This window comes from Sciurus carolinensis, chromosome 1 (assembly GCF_902686445.1).
Source record: "Sciurus carolinensis chromosome 1, mSciCar1.2, whole genome shotgun sequence".
NCBI lineage: Eukaryota > Metazoa > Chordata > Mammalia > Rodentia > Sciuridae > Sciurus > Sciurus carolinensis.
The window spans coordinates 138,449,047-138,466,293 of NC_062213.1; the positions used below are offsets into that span (position 1 = coordinate 138,449,047).

A 17,247-nucleotide genomic window follows, 5' to 3' on the forward strand; every position below is an offset into this window, starting at 1 on the left:
TGAATGTGTCCTATGGATTAAGACAGAAAACCATTGATAATACAACAGAAGTTCCCTGAGTCCTTTTCCTGAGTTTCATCTCCATCCCTTTTCTTCTCCCCACCCCAGGGGTAACCATTATTTTGAATTTGCCATTTGTCATTTTCATGAACTTCTTTTAATTTTATTAATAATAATACTAGCCAAATGAGCCCTTACAATGTTTTAGGCACTTTTTTAAGGGCTTTAAAAGTTCTATATCTTTATAAAATCTTCCATGATATATTATTATCCTTATTTTGCTGATGAGGAAACTGAAGTGTAAAAAGGTTACCTGATTCTTCCACACACAAATGGTTGGTGTGTATTTGTGTAATTTGAATCCAGTTGGTCTGATTGCATAATATTTGCTAATAATCACTATGCAAACATATAAATATATACACATATATATTTAGATTTATATTTAGTAATAATAGTATTATTTTACGTAATATTTAACTTTGTGTAAGTTGTATCATATTTAAAATGTTCTAAAATTATCCTTTTTCTACTCAGCATTATACTTCTGGTACTCATCCAGGTTGATATTTGTTGCACTGATTCATTCATCCTCTCTCCTGCATAGGCTTTAATCACATGAATTTACCTCTATTTACTTATTCACTTTCATTTTGTTAGTATCTCAGTCTATTTTGTATTGCTACAACAAAATATTAGAAATTGAATACTTTATAAAGGGGTTTATTTGACTTGAAATTTAAGCTGCTAGAGTGTTCAGATAGCATGGTGCTGATATCCTGACGAGAACCCCTGGCTGCATCACAACATGGCAAAAAAGTGAAAAAGGAATTGGTTGTATGCACCAGGGCTAAGTATGTGGGATAGCCTTGCTTTATAATAACTCATTATCATGAGAATCACTTCTAAGAGATACCATCTAACCGTGAGAGCAGCATTAATCTGTTCATGAGTGTGAATACCCTAGGACCTAATTGCCTTTCACTAGGCCCCACCTATTCTTCCCATCAATTTTGCCATATAGGGAATAAAGTTTCCCATACACCATCCTTTGAAGATAAGCCACATCCAAACCAGAGCAGATGGATATTTAGATTGCTTCCAGATTTTTCTTATAACAAATACTTTTGCAACAATCATTATTTTTATGCAATGTCTCCCAACAAAAAAAAGAATATCTTTAGGGTATACTCCTCTGAGTGAAACGATGGTCACAGGACATATACATTGACAATATACTAGATTTTTCCAGATCTGTCTTTTAAAATGGTTGACCAATACACATGTCCATGGAATATTTTGCTGAGAATGTTCTGTAGTGCCAGCTTTCTTTTTGTAAATTCTTTTAGCTTTTGTTTCTCACGGAAGGATTTTATTTTGTTGTCAAATCTGAAGGTAAGTTTTGCCGGGTATAAGATTCTTGGTTGGCATCCGTTTTCTTTCAGAGCTTGAAAAATGTTGTTCCAGGCCCTTCTAACTTTTAGGGTCTAGGTTGAAAAATCTGCTGATATCCGTATTGGTTTCCCCCTGAATGTAATTTGATTTTTTTCTCTCGCAGCCTTTAAAATTCTGTCTTTATTTTGTATGTTAGGTATTTTCATTATAATGTGCCTTGGTGTGGGTCTGTTGTAATTTTGTATATTTGGAGTCCTCAACCATAAAGAATAATAAAATTATGGCATTTGCAGGCAAATGGATGAAATTGGAGAATATCATGTTAAGTGAGATAAGCCAATCTCAAAAAACCAAAGGACAAATGATCTCGCTGATAAGCAGATGGTGATACATAATGGGGGGTGGGAAGGAGGCAAGAATGGAGGAAGGAGGGACTGTATAGAGGGAAAAGAGGGGTGCAAGGGGTGGGGGGGATGGAAAAAAATAACAGAATGAATCAAACACCATTACCCAATGTAAGTGTATGATTACACAAATGGTACACCTCTACTTCATGTATAACCAGAGAAACAAGTTGTACCCCATTTGTTTACAATAAAAAAAAAGTATGGCTACCTTTGTCCAACCAATTTCACTTCTGGGACTTCATTGTAAGAAAGCAGAAAACTATGTAATAATGTATGTACCAGGATGCTTACCAAAATTCTATTGTAATAGAAAAATGGAAAAAAATAGGGATCGGTTAAATTAAAGTATACCAATACAAGTGGAAAAAAAAATACACATGCCCAATGAAAACTTCAACTGCTCCACATCTTTGCCATAATTAGATCATTAGGTTGTTCAGTTTTTCCTAGTTTATGTGTAGACAAAATAACCTTATTTTGATTTTACTCATTATATTCTTAACAGTTGGGCATTCTTGTTTCATTTGTCTAATGCTGCAGAAGAATTACCCCCAAATTTGTCCTGTTAAAACAATGAGTTTATTCTGAACTTTCATGGATCATGAATCCAAATAGGTAAGAGCAGAAATGTTTTATCTCTGCCCCTAGATGTCTGAGACCTCACCTAGAAACACTAAACATCTGTGAGTAAATGAAGGGAATGGATATCATCCAGGAGACTCTTTTCATATCTGGTGGATGACATTGGTGATTGGCTCAGACCACAGATGAGGATGCTAATGCACGTATCTACCTGCAGCATGGCACCGCAGGTAAGTTGAACTTCTATGGTGGCCCAGGCCTCTAAGTTAGAACATCTCAGTAAAACAAGTTGAATCTGTGTTGTTCTTTTGTGATCTAACGTTGGAGTTACACACTGACTTTTATACAGTACTCTGTCAGTTAGAAACAAATCACTATGGTAAGCACATGTTTAAGGAGAGGAGGAACATAGACCTCATTTCTCAATGGGAGGAATGTCAAAGAATTTGTAGACAGGTTTTGAACTACCATCATGTCCCACTGGCCTATTTGTTCTTTTTCCTTAATGTAGCATTCAGTTACTTTAGTGGTTTGTTTTGAACGATATCTTATATTAATTACATATTTTTGTTAAAGTTCACATTTTATATTTTAAAAAATGTCTCCAAGAAGTTGACTAAATGATAATTGTAGTGATGAAAATGACAAAGTAAATACTTTACCTCATAATTTTTAAATCCTAAATAATGAAGTGGATTCTATTGGGAATATTAATTATAAACTTATCTATTGGGAAAAATTAATATCTGAGTTTGATTATTTTCCTAGAGCAGAATAGTTACAGTGAGAGAGCCTTGCACAGTGGCACATACCCAGCGGCTTGGAGGCTGAGGCAGGAGGATCATGAGTTCAAAGTCAGCCTCGGCAACTTAGCAAAGCACTTAGCAACTCGGCGAGACCATGTCTCTAAATAAAATATAAAGGGCTGAGGGTGTGGCTCAGTGGTTAAGTACCCCTGAGTTCAATCCTCAGGATCAAAAAAAAAAAAAAAAAAAAAAAATGCGAGAGAGAGGGAAAACCTCAAATCTTCCAATAAAGGATTTTGGAAGATTGGTCAATCATTTGTCCTTCTTGCCCATGATGTTGTTTATTAGGCTAATTTCTTAATAAGCAGTGGAGTTTCAGTGAAGTTTTACATCCATCACACAAGTAAACCCATACATCTTTTCTGGAACAATAGAAAATAATTTTTTATTGTATTTTTCTACACAAACTTATAGGATTTTGTTTTTGACGACAGAGTAGAGATTTTTAGTGAACATTATCAGCTATCTTCCTGTCTGGCTGGCACATCTTTTTCTGGAGAATACTCCCCTCTCAACCCACACAGTTCTCTTTAGGACATCAAACATGTTTCCGTGATCAGGTATAGGAGTCCCGGACCCCGGCTGGGCAGACAGAGCTCCTTTTGGAGTGACAAAATGTAGACACCTCCTTCTCCTTTGTCTGGAGCCTCAACTCTTTTGAAAGTGTGGTCCTGGAGTGGCTGATGGCTTCATTTTCTGCCCAGGGAAAGTGTCCATTAAAGATGGCGTCAGTTGCACCTTCTTTCTTCTGCTCCTCTTTCTCCCCTCTCAAGTCAAGAAACTAGAACCCTGCTACCCCCCGAAACCAACCAAAAACCTAGAAATTATGAGCCCTCCTTTCTGTGTACAAGCTGGCCATAAAGAAATTCTCTGCCCTATCTTGTCTGATAGTAAGTCATAAGACCTCATTCCGGGGGCTTTCCTCTACGCCCAGGAGGAAGACATGCTGCAGAGTCCTAGAAGCTCTGAATAGATAGGCCTTTCTGTTTTCCCTTTTAGTCCTATAAAATCATACTCTTTTTGTCCAGTCACATTTTTTACACAGCTGTCCATTCTTTGCTGACTCTAAGCATAAAAGTGGCAGTGTTTCTTGGTCTTTGGGTCTTCACTTCTGAAAACTCCCTCTTGTGACATGTACAGTTTTGATTAAGTAAATATCACATTTTCTTCTGTTAAAAAAAAAAAAACAAAAAAACCAGAGTCAGTTGCAATGGAGTCCCCTGCCCGGAAGAGATAGAGAACTCCTGAAATAAGTTGATCTTTTACATCTTGTTTTTTTATAGAAGCCCTTCCTCAGACTTCCTGGTGATGTGAGTTGACTGCTTTCCTTTCCTTTTCTTGCTGAGGCCAGGTGTATGGTGGTCACTGGCTAGTGAGACTATCTTAACTTCCATCAATTCCGGGAAGTACAAAAGCCAGATTCCCTCTGTAGGGTGACAATTATAAAGAACACAAAGGATTCAGCAAAGTATGGAGGCGAAATAGCTTCAAATCCCATACCTTCAGTCACATTATTGCAATCTTCTCTGTGTACAGATAGAGGCAGGAGGGTAGGTACAGATATGTTTTAGCACGAAGTATTTAATTTAATTATACTATAAATTTCAATTACCCAGAAGAAACCAAAATGAAAATAAGTGTAATTGAATTTAACGCAAGAAAAAAAAGTTGAAGTGAAAATGAAAATTGCTGGTGAGGTTTCCTTCCCCACAGAAGATTTACAGAATCATAAAAAAAGAGGTTAGAGTCACTATCTTAACCACATGCACTAATTTTAGACTTTATTAGTTGACTTCCTGCCATAATGAGTAAGGAAATTAGAAGGCTTCTATCTTCTCTTACTTCCTTCTTTCCGTACCTTCTAATTTTGTTAGTTACATTATTCTTAGTTGCCAAGGTTTGAAACACTCACATTTGCTTCTATAATTGTAATTACCACAGTTGTTTATAATTAGTGCTTCATTTAGATAGACTCAGTGTTTACCATCGGCTTTATGTCACTATTTCTCCATTACTAAGTTCTTTATTTTGACTCAGGTCCAGCTGATGTGAAGAGCTATTAAATTTTCTATTCTGCTCTTTAGTTATTAAAAGAAATCTATCTGTCTTGTGCCTTTAAATTAAATGCAACTTATCTGGGTATTATACTTTTGGCCCACCCTTTCCTTTCCTTAGATCTTTCTATAGTCATTGTCTAATTATCTTCTGGCATTGAATATTGTTGCGAAGGGTCTCAACCTGATTTCCTCCTCTCTCCTCCTTACTTGGGGGAGGCTTGGCTTTTTGCATACAATTTTAGTTGTTGGGATTTCAAAACCTTTAGGATATAGCTTGGTGTTGAAAGTTCTATGTCAATTTCTCCTGAAAAACAGTGTTCTTTCAACATGTAAATTTAGTTCTTCCTTCAATTTAGGGAAAAGTTTCTGTATGACACATTTGAATACTTCTTCTATTTCATTCATTAGTTTCTTAATTCAGGAATGTCTACAGTAGATCATCCTTGTTCTCAATATCCATTAACATCTCTGAAATTTTATTTAACCTCCATATTTTTTCTTCTGTATTATAGTGTTCTCACTGCAAGAAAAATCTTCTCTGTATGTCAGTAAGTCTGGCTTCAGCCTTCATCTATCACTATGTATGTCTACTCTGTATCTGGTCTGGGGAGATGTTTATCTTGTTTTCAGTACAATGTATGTCCTTAAAGATATCTAAAAACACACGTCATCATTGCTATTGTTTAGGGAGAGAGAGTGGAAAAAGAGAAGGTGGGCTCGTGTGTCTTTGATGCATCAATCTCTTCTAACTTTTAAAAGTGCCTGGGAACTAGAGATCCTGCACTTGGCAATGGAACAATAGTTATCTAGGCAAATGATGCTAAATAAAAAACAAAAATGAAAACAAAACAAAAACAAAAACAAAACACAACATTCAGAACTTTGAATACATTAGTTTTTTTTTTTTTAGACTTCTAGTGTTTCCTGTAAATAAGAAATGATTCTTTTGAAGATAATGCTTCACCCTCCCCTAGAAGATAATTAGGACTTTGTTGCAGAAATTTTAAGAGGATACTTGTAGATGTGTTTATGTGAGAATGTATGTTTTTTTTAATCCTGCTTGGCAATTTATGGCAATTCTATGTAATTAGGAGACTTGAGTCTTTCTTCATCTCAGAGATACTCCCTCTGGAAATTCTGTACTTCCTTTTCATTTTCTCTAATTCCTCCTCTTAGAACTATTGGACTGTTATCTTGTCTCTCAAAGTAAAACTCCCATTTTTAAAATTTTTTCTCTCGTATTTTTCTACCTTTAAGATATTCATTCTGAGAGATTTTCTAGTCCATACCCTCTAGTTTACTAATCTTCTATTATAAATGTATCGAGTCTAAAATTTATTTCCTTTTCAAAATTGCTTCTTTTAATCATTCTTACTGAGGTATGGTATGACGTACTAATTTTAAGTGCACAATGAGTCCTGACAAATACATACAACTAAGCATGCTTTTCAGATTATTCATGTTGTCACTTGTTTCCAAGCTTTGTCCTTTTCTCTTGGTGAAAAGTATTCCATTATGCAGATATGCTACCATTTGTTGATCTGTTCACTGGTTGTTAGTCACTTGGATTGTTTTCAGAGTGGGGTTGTTTTAAAGCTCCTATGAACATTCATATGTTTGTATAGACATACTTTTTCATGACCTTGGGTAAATACCTAAAAGTAGAATGGTTGGACATATGGTAAGTGAATGTTTAACTTTAAGACAAACCACCAAACTATTCCAAAGTGGTTGTCCCACTTTACATTCCCTTTAGCAATGCATGGCATTCTAGTTGATCTATGTCCTCACCAACACATGGTATTGCAGTCTAGTTTTAGCCTTTTGATTGAGTTCACAGTGGCATTTAATTGTGGTGTTAATTTGCATTTTAGTGACTGTGGAGCGGGTTTGCTAATTACCAATCCCAAGGGAGGATTCCTGCTGCACTGAGGATCATCACTATGCTAGTCACCAGGAACTGGAGTCTAAACACTGCCCGCTGCATCTTGGACTGCAGTTTTACCAGTTGCCTGAACACAGCGAGTCTGTACATGCGCAAACACACAAGTTACATGAAGCGGGTTTTTTATCTACAAATAAGCAGTAAAGTGCAGAAGTCTTGGATCCATTGTAAGTCAGTTGCTCAAGACTAAAGAAAGCTGCTTGGGACAGATGAAGTCTCCACTGAGCATGCCACACTTGTGCTGCAGCTGAGAGATCATGGCAAGTAGCCCACACTGGGTTGTATTCCTTGGGGGGCAACATGACGCACTGGCAAAGCTTTGAAGGACATCCTGCTTCCAGGGTTGGAGGACCAAGGTCTGGACCTCCTGAACCTGAGATATTACATTTTCTAGAAGGAACAGGAGTAAGGTCTGGTTTGTTTCAGGTGGTTCAAATTTATATCAAGATTTTGCATTCTCAGAATATTCTCTATTTATTCCAAGATCTTTATGCAGGAAAGGGCCGTGGGGAATGGGTCAGTCCAAGGCCACCTGGAAACATTTCCTGCACTGATGAATAGTGATGTTTAGCATTTTTATGGTACCAGGAACTGACATTGTTACTTATTAAGTTTTATAACAATGTACTTGAATATTCACAGTATGCTAAGCATTATGCTTCAGAAAAATCTCAATTTAAGCCTTTTTTTCTCTTTGAATTGTGAAAGATTGTCTATATTTCCATCTTTCAAATAATTGCATTTCTATCTAAACTAACAATAGTAAGTGTGGTAGGCAGAATAATGCCTCCTTCCTTCCCCTAAGATGTCCATGTCCTAATCTAGAACCTGTGAATATGTTAGGTTATATTGCAAAGGAGAATTAAAGTAGCAGATGGAATTAAAATTGCTTATCAGCAGATTTTAAAATAGGGACATTTGCCTGGATTATTTAGGTGTACCTAATATAATCACAAGGGTCTTGAAAAGTGAGATAGAGAAACAGAAGAGGAGGTAAGATTGATGCAGCATGAGGACCTGGCCCAGCGTTGCTGGCTTTGAGGATGGAGCAGTGGTGTCTCGAGTCAAGGAAAGTAGACCCTGGAAGCTGGCAAAGGCAAGGAACCAGAATCTGCTGAGCTTCCAGAAAGGTATGCAGCCGTGACATCCCAATCTTAATCCAGTGAGATTTATTGTGGATGTTACACTTCCAGAACTGTAATAATAAATTTGTTGGCTTAAGACACTTGGTTTGTGGAGATTTGTTAGAGCAGCCACAGAAAAGGTAATCATTTACTGTGAGCATTACTAACCACCAAAAACTCAGGAGATGATGATCCAACTAGGGTTTCCTGGTCAACCTTTTATTCCCATTCCCACTTTCCTTTTGGTTATTTTGGTATCACCATTAATAGATAGTAGACTCCAAACTCAATGAACCTGGTGCTCAGTTTTATGTTGCATCACTACTTTGAGAGGACAACTTGGTGACAAGGGTCAGTCTGTCCAGGGGTTAGTTGCAGTTTGAGTTCCCCATGCTTTCTCCTATTCTCGGTATCTCAGTAGCGGCTATGTACTGCTTCCTGCTTGTATTCCAGGACAGAATAGAAACAAGATAGCAGGTGCATTTGTAACCACACTGACAACATTTTCTTTGTGTGTTTTTTTTTTCCTACTATAAATTAGTTCACTTTGGGGCAAGCATAAAGCACTTGAAGGAAGATTAATATAAGCTTCTCACCAGTTCTTTAAGACTCTCATAACAAAGCACGACAGACTGGGTGGCTTCAACAACTGAAATAAATTTTCTTGCAGTTCTGGAGGCTGGCAGTTAAGATGTGAGCAGAGTGGCCTGTGTCCTTGGCTTACAGAAGGCCATCTTCTCCCTAGTCATCATCTGGTCTTCCATTTGCCTGTGTACTCCTGTGTCCTAATCTCTTTTGTTTTTAAGGGCACTCATCATTTTAGATGAGGGTCCACCTGTATGACCTCATTTTACCTTAATTACCTCTTTGAAGGCCTTACCTCCAACTATAATCAGTTTGAGGCACTGGGAATTAGGACTTCAACATCTGAATTTTGTTCAAGACAAAAGTCACATTTCAGTCCCTAACAGTGGGCACAAAAGCTACTGAATAAATGTAAAGAAATTCTTCAGAAAAACTAACATGAAAATAATTAACTTCACATCCAATATTTGTGCATAAAGAGAAAACTAAATGGATTTTAAATGATGATAGTTCTGGAATAAAGACATCCTTAGAGTTTTATAATTAGCTTTATAAGGAAATGAGAAAACTGGAATTTATATTAAGTCCTGATGATGATAAAATGAAGCAAGTGCTAGTATAAAAGGAGTACCATATTATGAAATGCATCAATATTTATAAATGTTTGCAATAACAATCTAACAAAATAAGCCATTAAAATAATTATCTGAAAATAATTATTTCTTGAAGTAAAGGACAACTGGAGAAATGCATACTAATAAAATGGGAAGAGGTAGTGCGAAGCTCTAAAGCACTCCTAAAAAAATGTATAAGTTTTAGTTTGAATCCCTCCCATTTATTGATTCTTGATTTTACTTCTTGTGCTTTAGGACTCTTGTTAAGGAAGTTAGTCCTTAAGCCGACATGGTGAAGATTTGGGCCTACTTTTTATTTCTATTAGGTACAGGGGTCTCTGTTCTAGTGCCTAAGTCTTTGATCTACTTTGAGTTCCTTGCAGGGTGAGAGATAGGGGTTTAAATCATTTTGTTACATGTGGATTTCCAATTCTCCCAGCACCATTTATTAATTAGGCTATCTTTTCTCCAGTGAATATTTTCGGTGCCTTTGTCTAGTATGAGAAAACTGTATTTATGTGGGTTTGTCTCTTGTGTCTTCTATTTTGTACCATTGGTCTCCATGTCTGCTTTGGTGCCAGTACCATGCCACTTTTGTTATTATAGCTCTGCAGTATAGTTTAAAGTCTGGTATTGTGATGCCTCCTGCTTCACTCTTCTTGCTAAGGATTGCTTTAGCTATTCTGGGTTTTATATTTTTCCAAATGAATTTCATGATTGCTTTTTCTAGTTCTATGAAGAATGTTGCTGGAATTTTAAAGGGAAACAATCAATAAGGTGAATAGAGAGCCTACAGAATGGAAGAAAATCTTTACCTGCACCTCAGATACAGCATTAATCCCCAGGATTTATAGAGAACTGAAAAACTTTACACCAATAAATAAATAAAAAACCCAATCAATACATGGGCTAAGAAACTAAACAGACACTTCACAGAAGAAATACAATCAATCAACAAATATATGAAAAGATGTCCAACATCTTTAGCAATTAGAGAAATGCAAATCAAAACTAAGATTTTATCTCACCCCAGTCAGAATGGCAATTATCAAGAATACAAACAACAATAAATGTTGATGAGGATGTGGGGAAAAGGGTACACTCATACATTCCTGGTGGGAATGCAAATTGGTATAACCATCATGGAAAGTGGTATGGAGATTCCTCAGAAAACTTGGAGTGGAACCACCAGTTGACCCAGCTATCCCACTTCTTGGCTTACACTCAAAGGACTTAAAATCAGCATACTAGAGTGATGTGGCCACATCAATGTTTATAGAAGCCCAATTCACAATAGCCAAACTATGGAACCAACCTAGATGCCCTTCAATAGATGAATGGATATAAAAAGTTATATATATATGTATACAACATATATATATGATGGAATATTACTCAGTCTTGAAGAAGAATGAAACGATGGCATGTGCTGGTAAATGGATGGAGCTGGAGAATATCATGCTAAATGAAATAAGCCAATCCCGCTAAACCAACAGCCAAATATTTTCTCTGAAATGCAGATGCTAATTCACAATGGGGGTGGTGGCTAGGGAAGAACAGAGTCACTTTATATTAGGTAGAGGTGAGTGAAGGAAGGGAGGGGGCACGGAGATGGAAAGGACAGTAGAATGAAGCAGACATTATTATCCAATGTACACATATAACTATACGACTGGTGGGATTCTACATCATGTATAGCCAGAAAAAGAAGAAATTATACTCCATTATATATGATGTATCAAAGTGCATTCTACTGTCATGTATAACTAGTTGAAACAAGTAAAATATATAAAAAATAAACAAAAAAAGAACAAAACTGAAAAAAAAGTATACATTTATGGTTCATTGTTTCAATACAAGGATGAGAGCTCATACAGTAGCTTATAAATCTTATAAATATGAACATTTCCAACACTGTGTTAGGAGTAATTTGTATCAGTATGAGAATATGAGGAAGAAACAGAAACACTTTTTAGAAACTGTGGAATGAGTCTAGCAATTTCTTAGCAAAGATCTAGTTTGAACAGATTGGTGGATATTCCTCCTCCTATTGATCTGCTTCCACTACAAAAGTATCAACCCAAATATGAAATGATTTAGGAATCTTTAAGCATCTGTAATAGCAGCAGGACGTAAATCAGAAGATAAGGACATCAAAATAGAACACAAGACTCAACAGTTTTATCCTTTGAAGATACTTTAATTTTGCAGTTACTGATTAATTAAAAAACACGGTTTTCAGCATTTCCTAGCTATGGTAGTGATAGGAAATTCCATTCTAAACGAAGAAGTAATTAATGAAATAACAATACACCTTTACATTTTACATCGATAGCTTACAGTTTACAAGGTGCTTTCACATACATTATTTCATTTGATTCTTACAACAAGCAGGAAAAAACAGTTAGTGGGAAAGAAAAATGATTTTTTTTCTAGGCCTAAAATGAATATTTCCAGGCCAGTGAGCAGTCAGTACAAGAATATACCAAGAACAAGACAGCAATACCCATAAGCCACAGTATTTTTTTTTTGGTAGTTGACAGTTTGATAGCAACTGTGTATTTAGCATTGGTGAATGATTAAGGAGTCATAAGGACATACACAAGGTTCTCATGATATTCAAATAATTGTAAGAATACTGTCAAAGATAAGAAGAAAGATGCCCAAAAGTACATCACCTTACTGAGACTTACTTGAAAGCATAATATCCCTTCAAAATATCAGGGAGAGGGAGAGAGAGGGAATATATATATCTTGTCATAACATGGCAAAATTAGAAGGGACCTCAGAAAGCACCTAATCCAGTCCTCCTATTCTACAGGTAGGAGAACGGAGACCAGGGTCATTCTGATAATTTTCTGGCCTCAAATACAGATGTCTTGACTTTAAGTTTAGGGCTCCTTCCTTTACAACGTCATCTCAATTATTCACTGGGTAAAAACACAATTTTTTTCTGTTCCACATAATTTAATTTTAGGCTAATTACTGTTCTTTTGACACTTATTTTTTTTTATTCAAGTGTGTATCTTGTTCTTGGTTACATTGTGGCTGAAATTGAGAACTTCATATACTTTAAAAATATTTTAATTCAGTGTACTTGGTTGGTTAGAAATAGATTCCCATGACGTATTTGACAGCTTGCTCATATTTTTCAAATAGTAAAATGGAATGGCTGAATAGCCCTCAGAAACCAATGTATACCTAGGGGTCTCCTACTTGGGTAGATTCTATAGTTGGACACTAATAATTTCATAGAAAAAAATATTTTTAGAATTTATAGAAATCTTTTCAATTACTGAAAACTAAATTGTAATAATCAAAGCATCATCCCCATGATTTATTGAAATAATTTTACAATAATATACAACCAAGCTACCATAGAATTTGTAGCGTATATATAGAATGCAATGATCAGCATGTTCTTGGTTCTAAATGAAATACAAAAAAATTAAAATATTTTATACAAATGATGTTTTAAATCTATTAACATGATGACATATCTTTGTTACATAAAACTTGCTATGGCAAAGTGTTTCAAATTTCACTTGCACATTTAAATATAGGTAAACCAACTGAAATCAGTATCAGCCTTATGTGACACTACCATGCAGAAACACTTGACACTGAAAAGACATACAGATTGGCAGAAAGAACATCTCAGACAGGATTGTTCTCTGTCTTCAAAGGTTTTATGAGGGGCAGTGTAGAGGAGAAGCGATGTCAGTGACCTACCTGCACCAATAAGGAAGCAAACAGAACAGTGACATACGATAAGATCAGCTGCACTAAAACCAGTTCATCTTTGATGCACATAAATTGATCATTAAAAAATGAACACAGTTTATTTTAAACTATTTTGGTGTGTTGTTTTAAGATAGGTCACTGAGAAACAGATAAAACCAGATAGGGAAAATTAAAAGCAAAGGAGAAATACAGTTAAAAAAAAAAAAAAAATCAGTTAAGCCATGGATTCTCAACCAAAACTGAACTAAATGTGCAAAAGTGCTTGGAATTTCCATGACGGCAACATTGTTAAGTCGGTTGGCAAAAAAGTATAAAAATAACTAAACTCAAATACTTAAACTGTATCTGCATGATCATATAGTCTCTTTACCGGGAGGAAAGAGGTTAGAAATGATGACTTATCTAAAAATATCACACCCCCAAATTAAAATACAATGTGGCAATTTTATGAACTTTGTCCCCTTTCCTCATTTTTGAGGCACGGGATGAAAGCAGAAGTTGCAACAGTGCCCCTAGCTTAGGTTTAAAAGTACAGTACACCAGAACAATAGGCAAATAACAATTTCTTTTGTTCTTAACTAATATAAAGCAAGACAAAGAAAAACCTAATTTAAATAGGAGTGTATACTGTTTGCAAGAATTAAGTCATTTGTTTGATTTAGCAAAGTATTTATCCAAACCAATATTCTTTCAGTTTGCTTCCTTTCCTTTAAAAAGTTTACAGTGAGGACTGAGAAATTTACATTTGCCACCTGTAATAATCACATTCTCTTAGAATACTGGCTTTAACCCTCATGGAAGAGTTAAGGTCAAGAAACCTTAGAACTCTTCTCTAAAACCTACAGAAATGTTGGTACCAAGTGAGAAAGTCTGGGCCATGATTCATATCTGTATTTTTTTCTTGCGGAATGAGACTCATCTGTCAAGCTGTACAGACTGTCAAATTCAATTATTCAAGGGAAGGAAGTAGAAGGGGAAAAAGAACCTCGAATCTATAGGAAGTTCTATAGGAATTCAGGAATCCAAATTGCTGTGTCTAGCTACGTTAATTTCATTGCCAGAATAATGAATTCCAAGAATGTTTTTGTCTTAATTTGTGTAAATTTCCTTTGGTGATAAGGCATTCGATCTTCTGAAAAGTTAGGAGTTTTGGCAAAACTGAGTCTGAGCTACTAAAAATAAAAAAAAAATAATCATTAACAAGTTTGTCTTGAAGCCATTGGTCAACAAAATATTGGCAAAAACCACTAAAAGCAACGCTTATCCTTTCTTTCAAATATCACATGACCATAACACTGCCCATCTAAGATACCAACAAAATAAAATGGAGCACTGTTTAGAGAAAAATAAGGAAAAGGAAGAAATGGATGTAGGAGCGGGGAGAAATACAACCCCAAAAGTAGGGAAGTGGTCTCTACTGTGTCATGGCACAGACAATGCTTGCTTAGCGGTGCCTTGTTACAGACGTGGATGCAGAGAGCACACATGGGTGACGGCAATAAAGACCTCACTCAATTGCTGGAATGAAGGAATAGGTAACTGCTTCAATAAGGATGGTCTCGGCTCCACCTTATATCTCAACAGAGCACAAAGACTGAGTGTGAGCCCTGGCGGTTTCTTGTTCCTCTCTAAAATTCACAAAATTCCTTTGCACATTTTTCTGTTATAGAGACACGGATATCTTCTTCTTCATAGTCGTCAAAGTTGCTGGTATCTCCAGAGCCTCTAAACTTTGGTATGAATGGAGCTTCAACCTACAAATGAAGGAGGGAGAGAGAGAGAGAGAGAGAGAGGAGGAAAAACAAATTCCTGAGAAATTTCAAACACTAAAGAAAATAAATTCCCCTTATTACTACCCAGTGGCATCCTTAAATACCATCAAGTCCCTCAAATAAAATACCATTAGAAGAAAAAACCGAAAAGTAGGTGAGCCAATAATCTCAACATTTTCACTCGAGGAACAATGCAAGTCAACACAATACTTATGAAATTTCTAGGATAATTAGCTGCTGGCATTCATATGCTGGCTTATAAAATTAAAGGACTCTACTTTTTCTTTTATCAGTTTCTTATTTCCAAAGTCTTTATTTTTCCTATCCTCTCTTTCTAAAAATTTCTTCTCCTGAGGTTAAATAAATCTTGAACCTACTTTAAATCTCCTTCCCTTTTTAATTCCCAAATTTATTTTGTGTAAAATATCTAATTTCTGGGAAGTTGGAAAAAAACATATATATATATATTTTTTTTTAGAATTATAGAATTGTCTAATTTTTATACATTTTTTCCTCTTTGGCCCAATTTGAAATAGGATGTTTTGTGAAGATTACATAGGGTATTGAATATATGTGAGGAAAAGATCTTAAGAGCTGAAAAACTACTGCAATTCACATAGTACTTATAGAATTTACAATTACACACAATTGTTTCATTTTTTTCCCTCAACATAAAACGTGGACCAAATTCACATGACAATAAATGGCTAAAACAGGTCTCAAAGTCATGATTCTCCATTTCTTATCCAGAGTTCTTTCTATTATTACCAATGATCTCAAAAGCTTTGTAATTTATATACCTTTCAGTAAAATATTTTTAGTATACATCACAAGCATATGTATATTTATTTATAAATGATTTACAAGCATAACTATACTAATATAAGATATATACACAAATAAGACATTTAAAAAGAATGAGGTAAAAAATAACTTGGAATGGAAATTCTAATATTATCTTTTCACTTCCCACATAGTTGTCTTGCATGCCCTGCTTTGGGGACTGCTGTTACCCATTGTAGAGAAGAATGAGCTAAGCAGTCACCTCATTTTCAGCCAGACAGCAATTTAGAATCAAATCTACGGGGCTACCAACTCTACAGAATTAATGTACAGTTTGAGTTGTCCAGGTCACTTCCCTCTTCTTTTTTTCTTTCACACACACACACACACACACACACACACACACACACACATATTATATAATATAATTTATTTATATATGTACATATATATCTCAAGAAAGAATTAGACTTCTGATACATACCAGAAAAATTATATATATATAAAATCATTAAAAAATTCAGTACATGATATAAATAGACTTTTGTTTGCTGAATAATACCAGACGTTTTTACTTAATATAAATACAAAAATGATCAAAAATACATCACGAATCTTTAAAATACTAATAAAATGGACAAACATCAAACATTTAAAAATATACCTAATATAGCATTAATAATCAATTTAACAATAAAGATAACAAACAGTAAAAAGTGTAAATGAATATAGTTGATTTTAGAAGAAAATATAAATTTCTAAAACTGATGAAAGAAGACTCGATATGTTTTTTGTCAAAATTGCAAGGAAAAGATAATTCTGCGTTACTGAATTAAAAAACATGGAAAATTACCAAACTCATTTTATGACTCCTGCATAATCTCAACTTCATAAAAACAAAAAATACAGATCAATAACACCTACGACTATGGAAGTAAAAATTCTAAATCAAAATTTTACTAACTGGGGCTGGGGAGATAGCTCAGTCAGTAGAGTGCTTGCCTTGCAAGCACAAGGCCCTGAGTTCGATCCCCACCACCCAAAAAAAAAAAAAAAAAAAATTTTACTAACTGTTTTCAGACAAATATTAAAATAAAAATACCCCCTGACTAAAGGGTATTCAAGGATGGGAAGGTAGCATGATAATATAATGCATCACACTAACATGTCAAAGAAGATATTTGAGGAATCAAGGTTATCTCCTTAATCTGATATAGAATAGCAGTCTTAGCAAAATAGTCACTTTCATATTTGTTAGTGAAAGATGAAAGGCATTTCCATTCAAAGTAGGAATAACACAAGAAAACACGATAGTCTACTGCTTTAACATATCAGTCTAGATATTTTAGCATATTTAATAAAACAAAATGGAAATAAGAGATATAAATATTGACAAAGAAAAGGTAAAATGATACCCCTGCTCCTCGTGAATG

At 35.1% G+C, this 17,247-nt stretch overlaps 1 protein-coding gene across 8 annotated transcripts in view; it reads right to left on the reverse strand.

The window, feature by feature from the left end:
- Positions 1–11,700: 11,700 nt before the first annotated feature.
- The window catches only part of Prkacb (protein kinase cAMP-activated catalytic subunit beta), a 114,748-nt gene continuing 109,201 nt past the window's right edge, over positions 11,701–17,247 (reverse strand). For all 8 annotated transcript variants that reach the window (XM_047554461.1, XM_047554442.1, XM_047554477.1 and 5 more), the window contains one exon: positions 11,701–15,013. In XM_047554461.1, coding sequence (XP_047410417.1) covers positions 14,888–15,013 — 126 coding nt within the window. In that variant the 3' untranslated portion in view covers positions 11,701–14,887. The remainder of the gene's footprint in view (positions 15,014–17,247) is intronic.